The sequence below is a fragment of the Pyricularia grisea genome, chromosome I (genome assembly GCF_004355905.1).
Source record: "Pyricularia grisea strain NI907 chromosome I, whole genome shotgun sequence".
Classification (NCBI taxonomy): Eukaryota; Fungi; Ascomycota; class Sordariomycetes; order Magnaporthales; family Pyriculariaceae; genus Pyricularia; species Pyricularia grisea.
The window spans coordinates 1,617,567-1,628,385 of record NC_044973.1 but is presented as its reverse complement, the minus strand read 5'-3'; the positions used below and the strand labels follow the sequence as shown (position 1 = coordinate 1,628,385).

Genomic DNA, 10,819 nt, shown 5'->3' with positions numbered 1-10,819 from the left:
GGGGGGGGAATTCAGAGACATCAAAAGGGTCTATTGAACGCATATAATTTTTCAACTACATCTTGTTATATGCGTGAAGAAGACGGTTGGAGCTCCACATGGTGCCGCTTTGTTCTGATCGTCCTGAACAAGTGGGGAGTCGACAGCTATTTACCTAGTTAGTAGATTTATGAATAATTCTACGTTTGGATCTGATCTGATCAAAAAACTCACCGTCAAAGACATGCAAGGGCGTACACAGATTTCTTGCTTGATCATACGTGAACTCCCGCTTTCGTTTCTTTTTTTTTTCTTTTTTTTTTCTTCTCATCTCTAGAATTACACTGACCGGTCTCCCGTTTTGCAACAACATCAAGCAGCCCCAAAGCCACAGCTGTTGCCTGTACTCTAATCCCAGGGCAATCCCAGCAGGAGCAATTAATTGACCGCCTACCTAGCTTGCTAGGTCTGGGATTGGAGATCGACCCTGGTTTGGCAAGGGTATGTAGAGTACAAGAAACTGCGAAGTAGTACTAGTTCACTGGCAAATGGCAGCTAAGGAACAAACAAGAGAAAAAGTCCCCAATTATTACTTCTGCTGTTTGTTGCTGTGACTGTTCCGGTATCCGACCGGGTATTTTTGGGACTTGCCTGTGTTGCAGTATATGTGGGGTCATTGGTGGTTGGTTGGCTTGGGGTTTGGGAAAGTAGATGTATCTAACTTGCGTATTATTACATGGTATGCTTGGTATTATCGGTATAACCTCGGAAAATGTGGGCCGCTCCGGAAATACATACGAAGTACGAACAACCTCTTGTGACTGGGGTCCTTGGACCCTATCAAAAAGGGTATTGACCTTAACACACCTAGCTTTTCACCCTGAACAAAATCAAGCCACAGGACAAAAGGTGGAGCGTTGAGTTGATCAACTCAGCCTCATGCTGGTCATACACAAACCCCCAAAAAGCAGAAGCAAATCAATACAACCGCATACGCAGGAAGAATATCAGTTATCAACATGGCTGCAATGTGGGCTTTCTGATATGCACAGATGTGTCGGGACAGGTAGGTACACAAAATGATGGCTAATGTGTATGCCTCCTACTTCCCCCAAGTATTGGAGGGGAAGGAAAATGTGGTGTGTGGGACCCCCCCTGGGCGACATCACAACCACGTCAAAGTCGTACCATTTCTACATGCTTGGAATATCCACTCCAGCAAATGGGAACCTGCAGAACAAATGGAAGAAAAGAATCACCCACAGTTCGCACACAGGAACGGTGGAAAGACCAAAAACAGATAAATAAAAAAAGAGCCCGACACTCAATCCCTGCGATGCACACGTCCCTGGCTTTATCCCGTCCTGATCGGAGACGCCAAAGAGGAAAAGCTCGAGCTAGATCCATGGACAGGGCTGCGAACACAAGAGAAAAACTAGCGGTTCTAGGCTGTATAACCCTTACACTGAGCAAAAAAAAAAATGCCGAAAGATAAATATGTCCCACTGCTTGAACTTGAGTGTGATGAGCACAGACAAGAGGGCCGTGAGAGGAGGACACAGCCATGGCGACTGGGGGCTTGCTCATTTCGAATGCCTAGAAGGGTAGACCAGGGCCTATCAAGTGCCGCAAGCCACATCTCGGATGCGACGGGACAAGACGCGTCCTTTTTTTTTCTCCTTCATCTTGCCTCACAGCACATCAGCTTCGCCGCTTGCTTGGGTCTAGATCAGTAGCTTTCTTGCCTGTATGGATGAATATTGGATCTGTGCAATGGGCTTATTCTGCCAACAGAACGATTTTGAAAAAAGAAAAAGTCAAAAATTTAAAAAAAGAGCGCGAGGGCCTGTTTTGATGGCTCACCCAGATCATTGACGTAAATAACGAAACGGCCCCTGAAACCCTTGCAGTGACGATAAAAAAGGCTTTCAACACCGTGATCGCCCCCTGGTTTCTTTCTTGCAACCACTTGAGAAATGGATTCAAGAGTCAGTCAGCCTATAGTATGATGGAAACCTCAACGTCCTCAACAAATCCATGGCGTAACGTGAGAGACAACGCTAGGACATCATTATCTAGACTGGGCACTACAAAAGGACTCCTAGGGCTAGGAATTTGTATGTATGACTGATTACTTTTTTTTCTTTACGTAAAAGGAAGGCTTTCTAAACCAAGACACTATCAGTTCATTCCCATTGTATTTACTAATTACTTAGGGGCGTGGCTCATCCGATCCCACATTCAGACGCGTCAGGAGATTTATTTTTTTCAAACCAGGCACGCCAACCTGGCTTTCATATGCTCGGGGCATTTTGTATGTTTCAGTTTCCATTCTCTGGAGCGGAAATGACATTTTAGGAAAAAAAGGGGGGAAGGATGAAAGGAGGGTGGCACAAAACTCGACTTTGATTTTCCTCGGTTCCAAATGCCCGGGTACTTGTGCTACCCGGGCAATTTTTCTTCGGCCCCCCCATCCTCAGCATCTTATGATTCCCACCTTTTTCCAGCATTTTTACAGGCTTTTGGAGAGCCCACAGAGCCACCGATCTCCCACTTTATCTTGGGAGAAGAGGGGAAAGGGCAGGGTTTATGCAATGATATTTTTTTGGTCAGGTGCGGGTAATCAAATGGCGGGGGTTTTCAAAGGTCCACAAAGCAAGAGAAAAAAAAGGTGACCTCCAATCTCAGCGTGGCAATCTAGCAACAGTTGGCCTTAATGGAGGGGAATCGATTGACGGTGTGTTGCTGTTGAAATGCTGACATGGGAGGTTAAGAACATTGCATGGGAAGCTAACGACATCCAAGCAGACTGGGAAAGATGAACCTGAATTTGAGTTGAGTTCGTGACCTGACCTTCCGGGAACAACTTTAAGATACTGTACTTGAAATACTAACTTCAAGCGCTGTGGTCTCTTTTATGCCAGGCTCCAGTACTAATAAAGTTCAGCCGACGTTACCTAGAACATCGTCTGGACGGACATGCTTTGTGTAACTAAAATATCTATGGTTCATACTCAGAACTAGACTAGACTAGTCCATCCTTTTTAGCGCATTTTTATGACGAGCTCCTGGCTAGCTGGTATTACAATGCTGCCTTCCCCCCTACTCCTGCTTTCCAATCAACTAATTCTAATTAATGCAGACACTCGATGGCTTATACCTTGTATTGCTGCTGATTCCTGGCCCAACGGCATACTGGTACTCGAGAGAAAATGACCATATCACCTTCATGATCTTCATCGGAATAAACGAACCTAACACCAAACCTCTGATGCTGCCGAGCCCCAAAGAGATGCCGATAGGCTGATACATGTATTTGTTACACGACACAAAAGCTCATCCGGGAATCATAAAGAAGGTCACAGGAACAAGATTTACCGGGTCAACACTCTGAACAAGTTGGGACAAGAGCTTTTGCTGAGCCCAGACTCTGATTTCTAACGGAAATGGATTGCTTGGTCTTTTGAAAGATTGCACTGTAAGTACTGTACTGTAAAGTCAGAACTCAGAACAAAGCTTGATTTCTTACCTAGTTAGATGCGTGATCAACCCTGACTGCTGGTGATTTCTTGGTAGCGAAGAGGCTTGGCTGAGAATTATGAGGCCTAGGCAACCAAAGAGTCGGCATACCTGACTTTTCTATGGTAGCGATGACAAGATCAAGTGGGGGCTAGAATGAGCGGTTCTTTGCCCCCGAAATGGTTCCTATTCTGGGACAGAATGAATGAGATGATGGATCAAAAGGGCGTCTGAAGACAGCAGTCGCGCGGATCGGATGACAGCGCTTGAGGCGCTTGGGAGCTTAACGCTCGCAAGGCGTCCCCATTTCTGGACGCTTGCAGCGGCCTGGGACCAGGTCCGGTAAATCCTTGGTCCATATCAGGTTCCATTCTCAATTTGGTTCCTGTTGCGGGGTCCAAATGTTGATGGCAAGGACTGGGAAAGGGTGTGGCGGTTGTCATTGTGATGTTAGTTGGTGTGCACAGAAGTACCAGAAGTATGCTTGGTATGGTACACATGACCTCAGGTGGGGGACAGAGAAGCATTGCTGCGACGGCACAGCCAACACTTCGGTCCTTCTTTTCTCGACGTTTTCGTCAGCAGGGACCCCAAATAGCAGCCCCTTAGGCCATGAAAATGGTAGGGCAACTCGGCTCATGCAATGCAATGCAATGCGCTGCAACCAAGCAGGGACCCCTGGTTGCAACAATCGGTATAGTGGATCTGATTGGCCTGGTATATTTGAGATGGGTACATGCTTAGTATCATCACACTGAACAAAGTGTTAATCTCGACTCTTGCATTACTTCTCCGCCAGGTCCGTAGAGTGTGCACTTAACTTGAGAATATGAAGACGGGACACTTGCAGTATCAGGCATCTTTACAGGCGCCACGAAAGATGAGACGCAATACCCCAGCTGCTCGTTACTAGACTGAAGCCCAGACCAGCCTCTTGTTCTTTCACCCTAATACATCCATGATCGGCTTCCTAGAACGGAACGGCGGATAAGCATTACCACAATCGGATTACTGAACCGAACTGTCGGGACGGCTCGCTGCTTGCATCAGAACCAGGCCCTTCTAGATTAGGTGCCACGGCCTAGACGGGTCAGGAAAACCTTGAAGGTGACATGGGATGACTGGAGCTCTTTCGACATCAAGGGGCGGGGCCCGGGATTGCAAGGCCGTCGATTTCTGCGATACGACATTTGAAATTCTCGCTTAGGGGGGGTGAGCGGGAAATTGACGCGTGGAACTTCTGTCATCCGCTCCTAGAAAACGGGAAAACCGAGATTTTCAATCTAGGTCTTTGGGGGGCTGGGGATGGGGGACGATTGGACTCAAGAGCAGGGCAAGGTGCTTACAGCAAGTACCACATACAACACATCAGGGCCCCCTGAATGAATGCGGACATGGGTTGCTATCGCATCACCAGGTTACTAGTAGGAACAAATGTGTCGAGAACTGACCTTAGACGCAGATTGTGGTGCACGTGTAGAGGGTAGCAGATGCTAGGCGAAGATGCAGTGGAACACCGGCCCCCAGTACCATGTCTGCTGTGCCGGGGAACGCGGGACATGATGTGTCTGTCTGTCAGAAAAGATACCTACCTGGTCTGAATTTAGCAGTGGATGTAACACTTCACTGGTCCTGACGAATGATTTCTCAGCTGTGTTGGATTATAGCTGGGGCTAGCTAACGACAAGACAATGGCATACGTACTTGTGTCCAGAGATAATGTCCTCCTGATAAGTGAAGACCTGAAGGTATGTATGCCTAAAGATTCGGTTGTGCTGACCTCTCTGAATCTCCTGGGCAAACAATGTATGTACAGTGAACCAACAAGCCAAGCCTGATAAATGTGACCCAATATGGGGACCCTCAAACCCTTCGGTCAGGGTCGTATCTGTCGCTCTTTATGGGATCCAGTTCGTAGCGGTTCACGCAGCTGTGGTACCTAGCAAGCCCAAGGTACCTTAGGTAGGTAAAGTAGATAAGGTAAGGTACCTAGGTACTGATGTACCTTTGTACCTATGTACCTATGTATTGGCTGCTCGATAATTCGTGTAGAGTGATAAAAGCAATTGAAAGAGGTAATGCACCAACCATAAGGTACCTACCTACCTAGGTAAGGTAGGTACCAGACACTTAGAGCGAAGCCCGGAGCCATGCCCGAATACAACGTCGATGGATGACGGAAGGTAGCACTGGTAGACCCACTGTCCCCATGAATGGGTAGGGGCTCTACCAAGAGTGGGTGATACCTACTCTCGGTGCTTCAGGAAACGAATCATCTGTCGGAATAACCGGGCGGTCAAGGGCAGACCGAGCCAGCCTAGCCTCAGGACCAGCCCACAGATAAGGTACCTAGGTAGTTTCTGTGCCACTAGAGTCCAGTCCAGTACATTCTGAGCCATGCCTGCATATTACTGGATATAGAAAACACCCATAGTGGTAAAGGTTTAGTATAAGCCAAGTCAGCAAAAACAAGAATATTATACCCGGCTGTTTTGGTGCTCAAAAAGGTCGTTGATTGTGGGTGTTATAAGAACCCCAACATGCTCATATGCCATTGTGGTGAAAAGCTGGTAGAAAGGACTACTGGCATGAGACGACGAAAGCCTCAAATTCCATACCTAGCACAAATATAGCAGGTCGCAGTCTCTATCCCAACCAGGATGGCAGGTACTTACCGGTAGGTGGTATCTAGGTAGCGTGGTAGGTACCTAAGTAGGTACTTTGTGGAAAACCACAAGAGGTAGACAGCACAGGAAATACCTCGGATAAAACTGTTGAGATGCCTGCTCTAGCTCTTGATGCGAAAAGGCAGGGTTTATACGAACCTGGAAAGAACGATGGTCAAGGTGCTTTCCATTCGAATTATACAGATTTGGATTGGTCGTTGAAAGTGGATAATCTCGAAACATTTACCCCACCAAGCCCTGTCCCACACCCACCCAGCCTGGACGCTAAACAGTGAACCTCGGCAGTTGCAGAGGGCATTCTGTGGATGAGGAAGAGAATGTCTATTACGGGGTGTGATACCTAAGGTACCTATGAAAGAACGAGGCCGCAGGTCACCTGATGTATCCTCAGTCTTGGCAGGCGAAATGATGCTACAACGAGTTAGGGGCACCCGAACGCGAGGCATACCTAGGTAAATAGGTACCTCCTTATTCTACATATGGGTCAGCACCGTACCTAAATTCACTGAACCTCAGCATGCGGAGCGGGTTTCCTCAGCTTGGCAGGTAAAATACCACGACCTGTTACGGTCATGGCAAAAAGGCTCAAGTCTGTTCTACATACAGCTCAGCAGGTATAAATAAACGGTGAGTCCTTTATTATCCACCTTAGGTTTTTATCATCAAGTACCGCCAACTGCTAGCCTATCAATTGCCTGTCTGTTGCGGGTCGATCTTTGCTTTTCAACCCGCACGAACGCCCGTCCCCGAGTCGTCAACTATACCCGTGGTGTTCGGCGTCGATCCAATCAAACATCAATTTCGCTCGTCGCAATCAACGCACGCCCAGTCGCTTACGGATACATAGAGTAGCCAGCCCTCGATGTGGGAGCCAATCTAAGTCGTCCGTGTCGATACGTCATGATCCCTGTCGCAAATCAGCCCCAAGTGCTTCCCGTCCGCTCACCACACGACCAACCCGCCTGCCTGACTTGCTGAAGGGGCATCCATAGACAGGGACCAGTAGATCACCCTGACTAGGTAGGTACCCTGCCTTTTAACTATCAATCGCCTACAGTAGGTACTTACCTACATGCCTATCTACAGCACGCAGCAATCTGCATACCTACCCCAAAAAGAAAAGCAAATCGAATAGATTCTCCAGACAGTTGAACCCCAATTATACCTATACCACAGTTGCGGGTGTGTCTTCCTGAAGCCGCTTGTTACATTCGCTGCTTTCAGTCCTGTCGCCTCTTACACCAGGATTACCCGGAACAATATCTCCGGGACCGGTTGAAATCTCTAGTATCTTTAGGGGCCCTGCGATGTTCGTCAGCTGCAGTCTATTCTGGTACTTCAATAACTGCAGACTGCTCAAGACTTGCTAGATCATCAAGACCTCGGTTCCACTCCCATGGCTTCACCCCAGCCATTCACACACAGCTTCTAGCAGGGGTGGCATTCCTTGGAAAAGGACAGTTGCACCACGATATTGTACGCAGCACAATACCAGCCAGTACCGTTACAATGAAGACCTCGGGGTTGCCGTCTTACACGGCGGCCACGACAAAGCTTGACCCTTGGGGCATCGTCGCCCCGTATGTACCAGCTTCCAGCTACACGACCCTGTGTCTCACTTCGCGTACCCTGCATGCCCACTGTGCACCTCGTCTATGGAACGATCCCCTGCGCATGGTGCAGCTGCTACGGCTTGATCGCAACGAAGGTGAGGGCTTTTTGATTGTCGATTTCTACCTCCTGTTCACTCACAATGACATATGCCCCCACGAGAACCTTGCATGGGCCTGACCGCCTCCGTTGTACTAACATGGACGAGGCTATTCAGAGCCTAGCCCCTTCAGCTGCATTCCATACCCATGCATGCTATCCTGCTAACAAGCTACTCCATGCTCGGGATAGAACTTAGCTGGTATCTTCGTCGTTTTATTGAAGGGTCGGTCAAGGTTGCTAGAGAGTCGACCCGTGCTCTAGTATTGGTCCTTGACTTCAGGGACTTTGCCACATTTGGGGCAGACTTCCTATCCTCGGTTGTCGAGGAGGCCCTTGAGGACACTATTCGTCGCCTCCCAACAATGTTCCCCCGACTTCGGTGTCTCCTACTGGATGGTCATCCCGCCTTTGACCCTGGCTCACTTACCAGGGCCGCAGCCGTAGCCAAGACCGCCAGGCAGCAGAATTCAGACTTGCCACCCTACAAGCCACTTCTTCTCAGCATCGCGGGATCAAACACTGAGTTGCCAGCTTCCTACTTTGTATCCGAGTACACGCGAGATTTGGTCTACCTTGATATTTCACAAGTGCCTGGCTCGTTGCGGATTCCAGCCACCACCGGAGCTTTTGGGTCTCGTACTCTGCCATGCTTGCGTGTACTCAAGGCTCGCGGCAGAGAGCTGGGTGATGCCGGAGTAAAGGCCCTATGCAACGCGTTCGGTCGTCAGTTGTGGAGCCTCGATGTCTCTTGCAACAATATCACCGATGTGGGCCTTGGCGCCATAATCACCTGTTGTGTTCCCAATCTCTCGTTCTGGTCCGAGACACACTATGATGCCGAGGGAAAGGTTACCATTCTGCAATCTTCGGAGACCCATGAAGCTAGGCCCTGTATGACAATCAAGGAATCTGATTTGAGCGCCTCATTTTGCCACCCAGAGAGGCATTTTGCCGACTCTCCAGCATACGAACAGTCTGGAAGTTTCGTCCAAAGACCAAATGGACTGGAAACTCTGCTGCGTGATGGGCCAGATGACTTGATCCGCTTAGTTGCAGGAGGGGCCGGTGAAGATGTCGCTCCTGACATGGTGGAGGAAGTCATGGCGTCGAGGCAATGCCGTGGGTTCGGCGGCCTTACCCATCTCGCCATTAGAGAGAACCAAATTACTCAGGTCGGTGTAGAAAGCATGATACAAACATGCAGAGGGAATCTTGGGTACTTTGAGTGCGATATGACATTGATGAGAACCCGTTCAACCTTGTTCTCGCCGTATTACCATCGTCAGTCGCACATCTATGGCCTCTTGGGCTCCTCATGGCTTTACCGACCTGTAATATCTTCCAGCCTGCGAAGCCTGTACTTGCACCATTCATTTGCCACACAGGTGCCAACAATTGCTATGATGGGTAGCAAGGTCTCATCGCTGGCAGATGCCTGGCTGGCCGAGACGATGCTTCTACCGCGTGCAGAGCTCGCATGGCCTGGCGATGGCTTCGTACCTGATATGAACCCGAGATTAACATCTCTTACATTGACTAACCTACCCAGACGCTCGGCTGGACCCCTGATTGAGAAGCTGAAGCACTTTCTCAGACTTCTTTACGAGCAGGAGCAAGCTATTGAAAGCACACGACGAGCACTCGCGATGGAACGTGCATCACCGAGGACTTCAGTCATGCTAAAAGGCATGAGGCATCTGAGACTGGAGTTTGATCAGTATTCTGATCAAGATCCACTTGGTGAAAGTACTGATGACGAGAAAAGCATGACGGTTGACATGGACCAACCACCCCCGGAATTCTCATTTTTCCATACTTGGGGCCCAGAAACCACTACATCGCGTATGGGAACACCTCAACGTCCTTCACCATCCCCGTCACGGCCTGGGGAAGATCGAACAACGGTCGATTATCCTGCTCCTACTGCTGCCGGAAGAACCTCCCCTGTCGACCCCAATATAGTAAGCCCAGAAAGGATACACCACGAGATATCAAACCTGTCACTCGATCAAAACGATGCCTTCGCCGTGAGTCGCCTGGTACCTTCCTTGACGCACGAAGTCTCCGTATGGGTCGGTCCGAAATGCTTCTTCCAGGAGACTGGTAACAACCATGAGCACGCCTACCAACCTGCTATCACAGAGTACGTACGGAACGTAAAAAATAGGCCCTCGTTGCGCACCGGCGTCGGACCCGCAACGCCACCGCAGGTCCGAGCCGGCGTCCCCCACGGCGTCTTTCTGTTCCAGGCGGCGTGGGAGGCGATCCTGCTTGCGGGGCTTGATTCCCCGACCGTAGCCATACATGACAACGATCGCAATGGAATGCAGAACCCGGCACTGGTGCTGCCAAGACTGAGGTTTCCCACAAGCCGTGACGTCGGCGACATGATGGAAATTGTTTCTGAGCTCAAGAGATTTCGCGTCACAGAGAGAGCTGAGGGGAGGCACTGGACTGGCGCGCTCGAGGTTGTAAATATGCGCGGGAACGACGCAAATAGGGACGCGAGGCTCTGGCGCTGACGGAATTTCCTTGTCACTGACCTTTATGCGATATATACGACTTATGCTTCTTTTTGTAACATGTTGGATACGAACAAATGCACACATAGACGAGCGAGCGTTAGTTAATTCAGCTGGTGTGAGTACGAACATACACGTCGGATGCTCGGTGGATGAGACCAAGTGGGCTTCTTGAGTATCGAAATAGCAATTCAGTTTCGGTGACGATAAGGCTCAAACTCGGAGTTTCTTCTGAAATGTATGTTTACACTAGCTCAAGAAGTACTTCTGGCAGGGAAAACAGTGTGGGCTACAGAACAAGTGTTCGACCTGAGGCTAACAGAGCTCCAAGTCCCCTTGACCTCTGAAGTTGACTTGAACCGGTTTCTTGTTCTTCTTTTACTTAATGCTCACACTCAG

General features: G+C 49.2%; 2 protein-coding genes across 2 annotated transcripts; both read left to right on the top strand.

Moving 5' to 3' along the window:
- Positions 1-1,876: 1,876 nt before the first annotated feature.
- PgNI_05525 (uncharacterized protein) lies at positions 1,877-2,351 on the top strand (the record flags this gene model as incomplete). The annotated part of the gene is made up of 2 exons (XM_031125556.1): positions 1,877-2,096; positions 2,225-2,351. Coding segments are annotated over 2 exons (333 nt in total), but the record flags the coding sequence as incomplete, so codon positions are not given.
- Positions 2,352-6,752: 4,401 nt separating this feature from the next.
- On the top strand, positions 6,753-10,420 carry PgNI_05524 (uncharacterized protein; the record flags this gene model as incomplete). Its single annotated transcript, XM_031125555.1, has 3 exons — positions 6,753-7,205; positions 7,272-7,893; positions 8,088-10,420. Exons 2-3 carry the CDS (start codon positions 7,695-7,697, stop codon positions 10,418-10,420), a joined length of 2,532 nt encoding a protein of 843 aa, XP_030982747.1. The 5' UTR covers positions 6,753-7,205; positions 7,272-7,694.
- Between the last annotated feature and the right edge of the window lie 399 nt (positions 10,421-10,819).